General features: G+C 35.4%; 1 protein-coding gene across 1 annotated transcript in view; it reads right to left on the minus strand.

Moving 5' to 3' along the window:
* Positions 1-843: 843 nt before the first annotated feature.
* Positions 844-13,655, minus strand: part of RASEF (RAS and EF-hand domain containing) — a 31,772-nt gene continuing 18,960 nt past the window's right edge. The window contains exons 8-17 of the mRNA XM_074569764.1: positions 13,494-13,578; positions 12,024-12,115; positions 8,950-9,184; positions 7,587-7,724; positions 7,343-7,490; positions 6,290-6,371; positions 4,951-5,065; positions 3,982-4,101; positions 2,874-2,950; positions 844-952 (exon numbers count right to left, since the gene is read on the minus strand). Coding sequence (XP_074425865.1) covers positions 844-952; positions 2,874-2,950; positions 3,982-4,101; positions 4,951-5,065; positions 6,290-6,371; positions 7,343-7,490; positions 7,587-7,724; positions 8,950-9,184; positions 12,024-12,115; positions 13,494-13,578 — 1,201 coding nt within the window. The remainder of the gene's footprint in view (positions 953-2,873; positions 2,951-3,981; positions 4,102-4,950; positions 5,066-6,289; positions 6,372-7,342; positions 7,491-7,586; positions 7,725-8,949; positions 9,185-12,023; positions 12,116-13,493; positions 13,579-13,655) is intronic.

Below are 13,655 nucleotides of genomic sequence, written 5' to 3' on the forward strand. Positions count from 1 at the left end.
GAAAAAAAATTACAACTCGTATCTCTCTGTAATACTAATAATGATATAGTTAAAACAAACAGGCAGGCATGGAATCATTAATTCATCTCAGCACATATCACAGGTATTATACTCTCTCTAGAATTTTGAACAGTAATGGTCCATGCAAATCTTCCTTTCACTTCTGAGCTGTGTAGGATCAGCTGAAAAGTCTACTTCTCAGTTCTGAATCAAATCCCAACTCCCAAAATTAAATAAATTCTAGCTCACCAACTTTTACATAATTACACCAGCAGCCCCCACACATGCCACTGTCTTCTCCTGACAAAGACCATTCTCCTTCATGCCCTGAACTTAGGGTTTACCTGGATCTAGGCAACCTTTTCATGGTTTGGTGTTTTCTTGGGAAATGTTTCATCAGCATATAACTTAAGGCCTTCAAAAAACTAGACAAGCAGACATGAGCAAAAAGAGATTAAACTAATTGAAGCTCTAATTTTTTCTTTTCCTATGAGTGGTATTTGACATTATCATGTTCTGTATGTAAGAAATATTGAGGCCATAAAGAAATAAGCAGGTAAAAAAGATAAAATATATTATAATATTGTATGTAGTAACTACTGTAGCATTGATTCTGAGCTCACTTCATTGACTTGTACTACTTAAGAAAAAAGTGAAGCCTATGGAGCAAAACAAGTGCACAAATATGAATAAGCAGAAAGTAGAGTCTGGATTTTTAACACAATGCGCAATTTCTGAATACACAAGTGTATAAATCCACAATAAAAAGAATACATTATTGAAATCCTTCATTATTTTTTTTTTAATCTACAAGTTATTTAGGTCAGGAGAAGTATCTGTCACTTAAACATTGCAACAGTTTTTCATGAGTGCCGATTTTTTGACAGGTGTCCCAGCCAGGCTGGTTACTGACCTTGTATCATCTTGATTATCACTTCTTTTTCGCACTTCACTGTAAAAACACCAACCAAACAAAAAAATGCACTAAATTAGTTTATTTGTGTTCATAGTTTCATTTCTCACGGTATATCTTACAGACCTCACCATCACGTATTGTGTGGTTAAAACTATGGTTTTTAGTGCACAGAATCAACATGTGTCCTGAGTTTCCAATTTGGGAATCATAACAATATCATATCACAACACACAAATCACAGTTAGTGATAAAAATATAATAATTTCTGATATGTTGTAACTCCATAATGTTCTGTTTTCCTTTTTCTTTTGATCATTTCTCTTTATTTTTTTTTTGCTTCGGTGTATTACCATAGAAACAGAATACATTCATAAAACTAAATAACTCCAATTTGAAGTATAAATTTACCCTCAGAGAAAAAACGCACGTTGTTGGATATTTTATTATAAATGCAAACTTAAAAGTTGCGTGTGTATGAGTAATTATTGATCTGTATTCTTACGATGGGCCCCCCAGAATGTCAAAAGTCAGCTCTAAAATTTCTTGCTTTTACCGATATAGAGATGGATATATATACACACACAGAAAACAATTGAAGTCCTCCTCCTATTAGTGGAATGCATTCATGAAGTTCCTCTCAGAACACTGTATCATTCAACAAAACAGTAATGAAATGTTCATTTAGAAATTTTTATTTCAAAGTGAAATGCAACTAAGACTTGAGTAAAGAAATTACAGACCAAGGTTCTGGGTAATGTCTATACCATCTGAGGATCAATGACCCTTGTGAAGAAAAATACCATTTTGGAGGGGTTTTTTTTGAGATTCTGAAAGAGGAGTCTCCAACTGCCAATACATTTTTTTTTTTATCCTTGAAAAAGTTAAACAAAGTTACCATGTTTAAACATTAGAGATAATTTTACAACAGTAATTAATGTTATGTAACTGTGCTATGTATGGTCTCTAATTTCATAATCCACTGCTGCCTTCATGGCCACGTTCTTGAAAGGAGTCATTTATCAATTCAGCAATTAACTTCACATCCATGCTGACAGACAAATAAATGCCTACATTTTTGCTGCATCTCTGATGGATGCATTTTCCTGGAAATACAGGTGCTCTCGAATGTCCCATATGAAGAAGCAATGATGCTCTCTAGAAAGCCAGTATTTTGTATTCAAGCCATATTAATCATTATTATCAATATTTTAACAATGAATAACCAAATACTGACCGAATGTCAAAAAGTCTGATTGCTGCATTAGGCTGCTACAAAAATCACATGAATAGCGTTTGTAATTCTGGCCTGGAGCTCTATGTATTAAACTGAAAAATCAGAGGCTGAGGATTCGTTACATACCTCCAGCCCTTCAAAATTAAATTGCATCCAAGAATGGTTTGGAAAGGTAGAAGTGTATCACAGAAATACCAGGTTGCTAAACGGATATAACCAGATTTTCTATGTTTTAAATAATTTAGAGAAAGAGACATCAGAGAAAATACGTGGAATTAGAATGGTCAGTAATAAAACTGAATATATATTAATATATGTGAAAGAATTAAGAATTAATTATACGTAGAATTATAAGCATTTTAAATTAATTTAAGAAAGAATTAAGTAAATCCATGTACTATTAAAAAATGTAATCCATTCACCAAACAGGTTTTAAAATTGTGAGCTCCATAACTGAGCTCTAATTTAAATATTAATTATTGAGACAGCTTTGTAACATTTGCAAGCAAAAATGTTACTTGATTGACCCGAGAATAAATCCTGTCTTGCATTTATCTATAAAGATTTAACAGGGTATACTTTTTGAAATTTTGTTTGTTGAATTTAATTTTGGTACAATGTTAAATGTACATGTGTGTCTTTGTATGTATGTTCACATATAATGTCCTTTTTATAAAATATACTCAGACGTGTTTACTCAAAAATAGAAACATGCCTACGTACCGAGCAAGATGAAGAACTGCTTCTACAATATTAGATCCGTCTTTAGCACTTGTTTCACAGAATAGCGCATTGTAAGTCTGTGAGTAAAAATAAAATGTTAAGCCAACTAATCTGAAATAGTTTCCATATGAATATGTATATTCAGTTACAAATGGTCTTCTCAATAACACAAAGATGACACACATTTCAATGAACAGGATTTCTTCTGGTACTCTTTGTGCTCCAATATATTCACTTTAGTACTGTGAAAACGCCAGTAATAGCTTTATAATTGTAGCTTTTTTATATTCAGTATATTCTGAATTAATAAACTGAATAAAAAACACGTCGTAGGCTTAATGTCCAATCTTCTTGTCCACAAGACTACAAAATAGGAAGACAGTTGCTAGTACAGGTTACTGAATCCAGCTTGTTAGCTATGCATAAACTACCGCATCTGGTATTCTAGCTTAACCAGAAATATCATTCCATAAATAACAGACATGATACCTGCCCCCATATAATCAATCAATTGTGAAAGCACTCAGCAACTTAAGACTCTAAAAGGTTCTACATCTTATTCTGCAAAATAGGGGATATGTGCATCCTTTATCCCCTCATACAAATACATGCAAAACACTTGTCCACACTTCTATTTATACCAGAGAGTTCCTTTTTACTTTCCGCAGACGTGGCAGGAATACAAGACAGTCTGTCGACGATCGAAATATTCCACTCAAAAGCTGGACATACACAGGCCAGGCAAAAAGCCTCCCACGCTCAACTACCGTGCTTCATATTTGCACCAGCAATTTCTCTTTGGCAGCAAAAAAACTTAAGTCTTGTAGTACATCCACTTTTTCACTGTAAAGACTGAGAAGACTATCCCAGCCAGTAATGAAGTTCAGCTCAGTGGACAGTGAGATGTGATTTAACCCAGCAAATATCATCAACACAGGATAGTTTTAATGAAAAATATCCACGAATCCTGATCACTAGATTTGAACAAATGACCAGAAAATTACTTTTGTTTACTAGTTTCTCACATGGTTTTCAGATTAAAGTCCTTAAAACCACAGATTACAGTTCTAAAATCATTTTATACTAAAGAGGTATACTGTGACCTTACCATAGCCAGCTTTTCTCCATAGTTTATAGGCACACATTTTTGCCCTTGTTCCGTAACAGCTTGACGGAGATCTGCTTTGTTTCCCACCATCATAATTGGAATATTCTCATGAGTTGCATCCTATAAAGAAGATTTTATTCCCTTATTGCTAGAACACTCAGAATACAAAAAAAGTAACTAGCATCATCACATCAACCTGATTTCCTTCCCACAAAAAAAAAAGACTTGCACACTATCACAAAAACTGACAAATTATGAAAGTCACACTGAGAATTTTTCATTAGCTAGTTGATATTTATGCAGCTATCTTAAATACCAGCCTGCAAAAATGCGTGCATTCCCATAAACCCTATTTCCCAACAGGGAATTTCATGTGTTAAATGAATCTAATGGAAATGGTTACTGTATCCAAATGCTATATAACAAAATTACTATGGGAAAAGTGACCAACTCCTATTCCGTGATTAAAAGAAATGGCTTTCAGAAAATGAATTAAAGATTTTGCTTATCACTTTCCCTCCTATTAAACATCTCTGGTACGAGAGAAAATACCTTTTCATTAAATGCAAATTTGTATTCAAATAAACAAACAAGTAGTAGTAGAAAGAAATACTGAAAATTTCACTTGAACTAATTTACAGAATCTAGCATATTAGTTTAAAATGCAGACTCCACGGAAAACTCAAGCCATCCAGAAGTGGGTATCTGAAATGGGCTCTCATGTTCACTTCAAGAAGAAGTTAATGAGAAGAGTGCGATTACATGATACCTTTTTATACAAAAAGATGTATCAGTTTTAATACCAACTGAATACGTCAGGACACATTTATGATTTCCATGTAGCTTTTACTTCTATGAGAGACTGCAGTCTGGCTAATTCCAATATACAGATATTCAAATTTTCTAAATAATGAGGTTAACAATGCATTGAAACATAGTTTGTAAGTCATATATATTTAAGGTTCTTACCTCAATCATATCCACCCATTCTCTCACATTAAGAAAGCTTTTTTCACATGTTACATCATACAGCAGTAAGACACCATCTGCTCTCCTGAAGTATGATTTAGCAATACTTCGGAATCTTTCAGGAAAAAGAGATCTGCATCAGGCCACATTACCAGAAGAGAATTCAACTTAACATCTTTAATAACACAGCATTACTTTATTGCGCTATTGAGTAAGACTCCACATTACAAGATGACTTTTCTCATTGCTTCTTTCGTAAGTAATTCTTCAAAACCGCTGACGCAGGTCTACAAATGCTCCATGAGGATCCATAGGATACTCTCCTAAATAGCAATCAAAATTTCTTGTATCAAAACAATCTACAGTGTATCTATTTCAAATAATCTGCTTTGCACTGGACTTTTGATTAGGTGGCAAGGTTTTTTCACTTACATATAACTTCACAAATTGAGTGGGTTATTCTGCTACACTTGAAAAAATATGAAACCAGTAAACTTATTCGAGGAATGAATTCATCAGTTACAGTCATCTTTACCATTAACATAACAGAATCTATTTGACAACCAAGTAGAACAACTAGGTATTTACATTATATATTAAAATATTCTTCACAAATTTATTATGTGGGAGGCAAACGATTGGGCCTCTGACTACCTACTTCACATAATCACCCATTCAGGCAAAAGTAAACACATAACAGCCCAACACAAATCTTGGTCAATGAACAGACTAAACTGTCTTCTAAAGTGTTAGATTAACCTCTAAATAAGCCCCCAAAGCTGTCACTAAAGAAGTAATGGCTCTCAAGTATGGGTGCAATAGGATTTTAAGGAAACTCTACATAATAAATTGAAGAACCTTGGATATACATTCAGCAATTCAAAAATCTTTGGGAAGATAAATACACTAAATACAATCCAAATCAGGATCAAGACTTTCAAGGAAAGAAGAGAAAAGTAGGGTGAAGGGAAGAGAATCTCTGAGATTAAAGCCTGCTCAGAAATGTATGTCTGTAAGGACAAAGAAAGCTAAAGACTAAAAAATGTAAGAAACAATGTACTCCATCTTTTTGTATTGCAAGAGAGGGACATACAGATTTAATTAATAAATGCTGTGATGAACCCCAACTATTTCCCCCTGCAGAGATAAAAGGTTACCTCCAGCGTCACCAAAGCTCACAAATTCCACTTGTCTTGGGTCCTCAGCAGAGTAAAATCACATCTGTTTATAGACATTTATATATGCCGATACTGACTTACTACAGAGCCATATAACATTAGAGTGGAATTTTTTTCTCTTAGATAAAAAAACCAAACAAAACAAACAGAGAATCACTAACCTCTCCTGCCCAGCTGTGTCCCACAATTGTAGCACTGTAGGTTCTCCATCAACAATTAGTCTTTTCATTTGAAAATCCACACCTGGAAAGAATAATGTGTATAGTCTAACAAAAAATATCAATAACTTTAAAAAAATCCATAGAAAATGAAAAGTTATGTGCCAAATATAAGTTATTTCAAAATTCGTCTCTTTTAATAGATTACGGGATTTCAGTCATCCACATAGCCTTGAACGGCACTGATCCCCTGAACATATTTAATTTGTCTTTAGAAAAATATTTAAAGAAATATTTTACCTACGCTTTTTTTACCCAAGCATTGACAGGAATTTAGCATTATGACCAGCAAACAAGAACTCTCTCTGTTTTATTTTGCTAAACATTTATAAACTATTATTTATAAACTATTTTGCTAAAATTTTATGGAAGAGAATATTTCCAATGCCAAGGATGAAAAAGATAAATTAGAACAAAAATCCTGACTCGGAGGAAATAAAACAAATATGTAACTATGATTGGATTAGAAGACAAAAATTCAGTCTTTGGAATCAGTAAAACAAGTTTGCTAGCTGACACCTATAATAGTAATATACACAACAAGTCAGCCAGAAATCCCTCCAGCTGCATTTTAAACCAAAGCTTCAATAACACTTTGAAGAAATGGAGACAAAAAATAGTATGAAAGACATTAAAGGATAGTATGAAATGCTAAGGGAAGAGCTAAGAAGACAAGAAAGCAATGAAAAACGCGAAAAGGATCATGCACACATTCTGAGTTCATTAAACTGAAACTCCCTTTTCTGGTGCTTTATGTTGCTCAGGAATAAGCTTTGTGTTTTGCAAAGAGGAACTAAATTGGAGGAGTACACTATTACCCACTCCAAACAGCAGCTAGGCACTTCTAAGCTTTAGTACTCAATTAGATCTCACAGCCTAAGAAACTGCATGTGTATATTCAGGAAAACCTGGCAAGCAATCACTGACAGCAATCTTTTCACCCACTTGTGCAGAACAGTGATAAAATTCACTTTAACATTTTGAGAACAACTATACCCAGAGTTGCACTGGTATTGCCTCGAAATTCATTCTTGCAAAGTCTCATAAGGAAACTGGATTTTCCCACTGCTGCGTCTCCAGCGAGAACAATCTTGTAAGCCTTCTCTGAACTGGGGTATTTTGGAGTACATTCAGTTGCATCTGACTGAAAACAAAAAGAACCCCTCTGTTTCAATTCATACAAAAAATACTCTCTATATCAAACACTTTTCTTTTTTTCCCCCCCTAAAGAACTGGTTACCTGAGGCGTGAGAGCAGATATGTATTTCCTTGTTGAAGCAATTGAGCTGCTTCGACTTACTGGTCGTGAGGGCTTCCAGTCTAATACTGTACTGCTGTTATCAGGACTGTATGCTTCTTCATCCCTGATCTCTGGAACCTGAAAGTACAAGCTAGTGTGTTAGCTCAGGTGAGAACAGTATGCTTTTTTGGAAAGGCACAGCTAAGACTGATTAAAACATTTGTTTTAACAGTTTGGATTAAACAGAGATAAGTGACCAAATAGAGCTGTGCGATTCTAGTCAAAATACTGTGATTACTCTGTTCTTATTCACATTTGCTGTTTACTACAGCCTACATTTGTTCCTTAAATGCGTTTGCTGTTTGGCATATGTGCTTTGAGTACAGTTTCCAGATAAAGCAAATCAATTTCCATGTGGAAAATTTCAACTTAAAAAATAATTACAATAAACAAATACCTTTTATCAAAGCTCATTTTACAAAAATTAAGAATTTCCCTACAAGACATTACTCTTTATGTTATTACTACTCAAGCTAAATTAAATAGCACACAACTGTAGTCTGCAGTATTCATAGCATTTTCAACTACAGAGACTAAATGTCTCTACTAAATGCACTGTAAAGGATCTGCTCCAAAAAAAACCCCACAAAACCCAACGAACTGCATTATGCTGTGTTTGCTACTAGTCTTGCTACGTAGTCATCAGTAAAGCTGTCCATTTTACTAACAATAAAACGGACACAATAACACCTTCCTCATGTCTAAATTGCCCGAGATCTACTATGTAAGTGAATGCATGCACTAACAGTATTCTTTTTCTCATAGTTTGATTTTTTCATTCACTGCCACAGCATAGTAAGAAAAAGTGAATGGAAACCTCTTTTCTAGAATCACAGAATGGTTTGGGTTTGAAGGGACCTTAAAGATCACCTAGTTCCAACCCCCCTGCCATGGGCAGGGACACCTCCAACTGGACCAGGCTGCCCAAAGCCCCATCCAGCCTGGCCTTGAACACTTCCAGGGATGGGGCATCCACAGCTTTACTTCTATAGTATCTTCTTTTTAATCATTAGAAAACAGGCTCCTATCTGCATGCTGTTTAACAAACTTCAAAAACCAGGTGTACATCAAAAATAAAGTTATTACCTCAAAATCTTTCAAAAATGTCAAAACAAACATTTTATTTTGAAGAGGAGCAGCTATTTATGCATTCTACAAAAAACTGCCACTAATCTTATTTAAATGCATATAACCCAAATACTTAGTTTTAACTGGCCTATGGGCAAAGATCCATTTAATTTTAAAAACAGGAAACTAATTTTATCTCCAACCAAATCAGCGAAGTACTAAGTCGGGCACTTACATCTGTATCAGAAGCATCACCACCAAAGCTTTCCTGCATACACTGTGACCTTTGAAAAATCCTTTGATGCCTGTATTCCACTTCTGAATCATACTCATTTGAATCTCTCAGGGTAGACAAACCACTGTCAAAACAGCTCTCAGGTAAGCTGTCAACTTCACAGTTTGTCCTTTGCATAGGATCACAAAGGGCTAAAGAATCATAATCTTCATCGACACAAGAAGAATGAGATGACCTAGTAAGAAAATATTAAAGGGGGAAAAACAAGTTATTCCACAATTGTTTTTCTCAACAAAATCCGAGCCATCCTGGAACAGTCAATACTTAGAAATGCTAACTATACAGCTTAAGACATATGTCAATGCCCACTTTCCCTTTCTAAATTTATTTTTCAATTATATCTCTTAGGATGCTCATATTAAGTTATATAATTATGTAATTGATGATGACTTCCCAAGTCTCAGTAAGAATGTGTATTTATTCATATACAGAAAAAATAATTACTTAAAAAAGATTCAGAAAAAGATGTATTATGAAGACATCAAAGGCAGAAAATGATAACTCATGGTTTAGCTGATTTTGCCCTATTCTAAGACACATAAAATGCTCTTGAAATACTGTATCTAATTTCAATGAATGCATTTGCTCACAGAGGCACAACGGCCAATAAGTAACAGCTATAAATACAGAAAAAAGGGTAGCCATGTTCAGGAGATCAGTAATGGTGGAAAAAAGTCACTGAAACAGGTTTTCTTACAGGTTGGTAGGGTACACAAAACTTAAGGCTTGTGTAAGGACAAGAGTCCTTTCTTTCCCCTCACCCTTCCTTCAAAACTTCAAAAGCCTTTTTTTTTTTTTTTTTCCATTCGGATTCTGTAATATATAAAAATACTTAAATGGATGCAGCAATGATAGTATGGATTACAGAAAACAATGTAGTTTTTATTTATGTAAATGAAACTACAGAAAAGAAAGATTAATAGAGTGCATCTTAAAAGAAACAATCTTTTAAAAAGATTGACTACCGTTCCAATCATTATCCTGCTCCTGCAGCAAGACGGAGACAGGCACAAAACAAGTAAGATAGAAAAGGTCTCTAAATCACATCAGAGAAGAAAGAACCAGTTTGGGTCTGTCCTACTGAGACATGGATGTGAAGCACTAAACTGCTAGAACAGACAAGGTCAGCATCAATCCTTGTAAAGAGTTTGCTGCCAGAGAGGCTGGGAGCTCCCAGTGCAATGGCACATCACAGAAGAGTACTCTGGGGAGAATCGCCAAATTATGAAGCTGTTACTGAGTTGAATATAATTCCTCCTTGCAAGTGGCCAAACAGGGGTGACAGAGGCATTGTTGTCCCATGCAACAACATCCAGAACCATCTCATTTATATCTTTTCAGGCTAATGTAGAATCACATGAACAAGCGTGATCCTTCCTGTGATATATCACGGCATCCATGCTATTTGTATTCACGCACCTACGAGCCTATACCAAATCACTGAAATACAGAGGAAGGGTGCATGCTATAATAAAGTCAAGCTTGTCAGGCATTCCCTGAAATAAAGGTCTTTAGTAGTTAATTTTCAACCTCACTGAAGCATGAATTCAATGCTGGGAATTTCATATGTGCTTAAAGCAAGTTAGACCAAGATGTAGCTAAAAAGGAAAGGTATACCTAAGTAATGTAAATTGCTCAAAACATGTTAGAATGCAAATCTGTATCTCTTAATGCTGATCTGATGTGAGGAGACAGAACAAGTACTGAAAATGAACAGGTTTTTAGACATTCATCTCTCTTTCTGTCTTTCGATCCTAATAAGTCACGCCTGCTAAGAGTAAGTTTTTACTCCTACCACCCAAAGTTTCTTCTTTCATTTCTCACTTTTGTGGAAATGCAAGGATTGCACCATGTGGCAGGTACTAATGAATATTCACAGAGAAGGAAACCACTAAGCCTCCAGAGAGGCTTTCGCTTCAGAAAATTATTCAATCTAATATGCAACTTAGCAGTGGATGCCTCTCAAAACTTGCAGAGGGTCCAACAGAGGGGAACTGGTTTTACCTGCATTCAGGAAAAGGAATCAGTCTGCAACAAGCAAAACTTTACAGCCAGAAAACAGATCTCACACGGAGACAGCAGAGTAAAAGTAACATTACTGAATGAATGGGGATATTATTAGTGTGAAGCAGAAGCCAATTTAATCCCTACCAGAGATATTAATCTCTCTGGCAAAACATAAAACAGACTACTAAGAACTCTAACAGAGATCTCTCTCCAGTTTGAAGTACCACTGAATGAAAAATAAGACAATCTAGCAATTGAGTTAGGACACGCATTTTTGCTGGCAGTTCCCGCTGTTTAAAAAAAAAAGTGTGAAAAAGTAACATTATCTACAGCACCTGAGGTTGAATCCAATGCCCAGTGACTTCAGTGAGAGTCTCTGCAATGATCTGAGGAAGCTCTAATCAATGACCTGCATCCAGTAAGTACAACACCAAAGTAGCTCTGATCATTTCATATTTGCATTTAGATAACTTCCTGTTCTCTGTGGCTCTTACCCCATTAATATCCAAGTGCATTCACTACACTTCCACGTCAGTGTGAGATGAGGATGTTTATTCTTTTGAAGAATTAGGACCACATACCTTCGTTAATAATTATTACATGGGAAAACCAGACATACAGGGTGGAGATATGACCAAAAATGTTTTATTTCCCAAGTACCGAGTAAGCTAGCTAACAGAGGTCCTTGGTAGATTTTTGTAGTTTCTTGGAGACAAGGAGGGGAGACTGAGAATCAAACTAGAATCAAAACAGTCCAAGACCAAACAAGAGGCTGTCTGAACTCTCCATAAGTTCATGATTTGCACTGAAAACAGTTTTCCTGAGTTTTCTGAAGTCATCAAAAAGATTTCTGTTGACTTCAGTATACTTTGGATCATATGCTATGGTCACACATTCCTTCTGAATCAGACAGAACTATTCTCTCTGTTATTTGACAACATTTGCTCTCCTAAGATAAGCGTGATGTCCTAGTCTTTTTAAATTCAATAAAAGCAAACCTGGCTTACCTATCATACCGTGGGTTTAGAGGAGACTGTCCACCATTAAATTTAGGACTGTTTCTAGAAATGGTACTTCCTGGTGAGGTGTTTGCTAATCTCTGAAACAGATACATAACAAATGCATAATAAGTTTGATGAACGCTGTGTAAGCATCTAGATTTATAATGAAAAAAGTGTGCATCATCAAAATTACTACCATGTATTTTCATATATATGCAACTACTTATTTTTAACTAAACCTCATGCTTTATACAGAACTGCATGTCAAGAGGGCCATTACATACAGTATTTACCCTCCACTGTTGCCTTAATACTGAACCTGCTAACCACACTCAACCGCAAAAGACAACGGATATTCCAAGAGGATGATTTCATTGACTACACCTGAAGACTTCGAAATGCTAAACTTCGAAAAATAATATTTAGAAAAATGGTATGTTGGCTACTAAAATGAAAAGGGGAATGTCACTGGCTGAGCTAGTTTCAGTAGTGATACCACCCAATTCTTCAGTAATATAGTAAAGGAGAGATCCCAACTGACACCATGTGACAGTATTTCATTCATTCTGCTGTCCCTCTATATGTTTATTCACTGGGAACAGTTTCCTCTAATCTGCTTCCATTATGTTTCAGGGCCTGGCAGAAGGAAATGGTATCTCTTGTTGTATCTGCAGTGAATCTCGGATAGGCTGTATCAGCAAAATGCACTCGCATTCATTGCTATAGTCTGCTGGAAACAGGCAATGACCCCTATTTTCCTTCTTCCTGGCCAGAATTCTCTGTGGGCCTATTATTCTGGCTCTATCCTTCTAAAACAGTTAGTTGCTTTCCTGATGATGTGAGGCCTTGCCCACTCATTAGTTTTGGAGTTTAACGGGTTTCCCAACATTGCAAAATGGCAGTGTAGAATACATCTTTTGTAACTTTCAAGCCTTCCTCTCTCTGGTTTGGAGGATGCTGGGTTACATCTGTTACAACAGATCCCTGTACAGCTGTGATAGCCCAAAAGGGTCTGACTGAGCTCCCTACTATCAGCAGTGCCTGCTATTCATTTTTGCATTGATTTGCCTGGAAAAAAGTTGGAATTAGGTTAAGACCTTGCTACTAAAAGAAAGCAGTTTCCTAAAAAGTGTGTTTTCAGTGGTAGGGCACTCCCATATACACAATACAAACATATTTCTTTTAGTGCAAGAGAAACTGCTGATTTATTCACCTCATCAGATACATTTGGCCATATTAAAAAAATAATTACTTTCCAAAGCACCTCACAAAGTAGTTGTGCTCTAACAAACTTCCATTATGACACAAAACGTAAGTAAAATCTAACAAAATTCAACTACACAAGCATATTCCCAGAGTGAGTCCACTTAATAAAATTCAATTTTCTGAGTACCCACTGAAGTACAAACTAATTTGCATTTGATGTGTTAATTCTTAAACCTTCTAGTACAACATAACAAAATTACAAATACATACCAATGATCTGTTGTACTTGCTCAAACTGTTTTCAAGCGCACTCCTTAAACCATCATTGCTGTCATGTAGCTTCCTATTAGCTGATCTAACAAAGAAATATAGTTTAACTTGCAGGAGTAAAGAAAACATTAAAAATTACGTAACTTATCACAAATTGAAATT

The sequence above is a fragment of the Larus michahellis genome, chromosome Z, assembly GCF_964199755.1.
Source record: "Larus michahellis chromosome Z, bLarMic1.1, whole genome shotgun sequence".
Lineage (NCBI taxonomy): Eukaryota > Metazoa > Chordata > Aves > Charadriiformes > Laridae > Larus > Larus michahellis.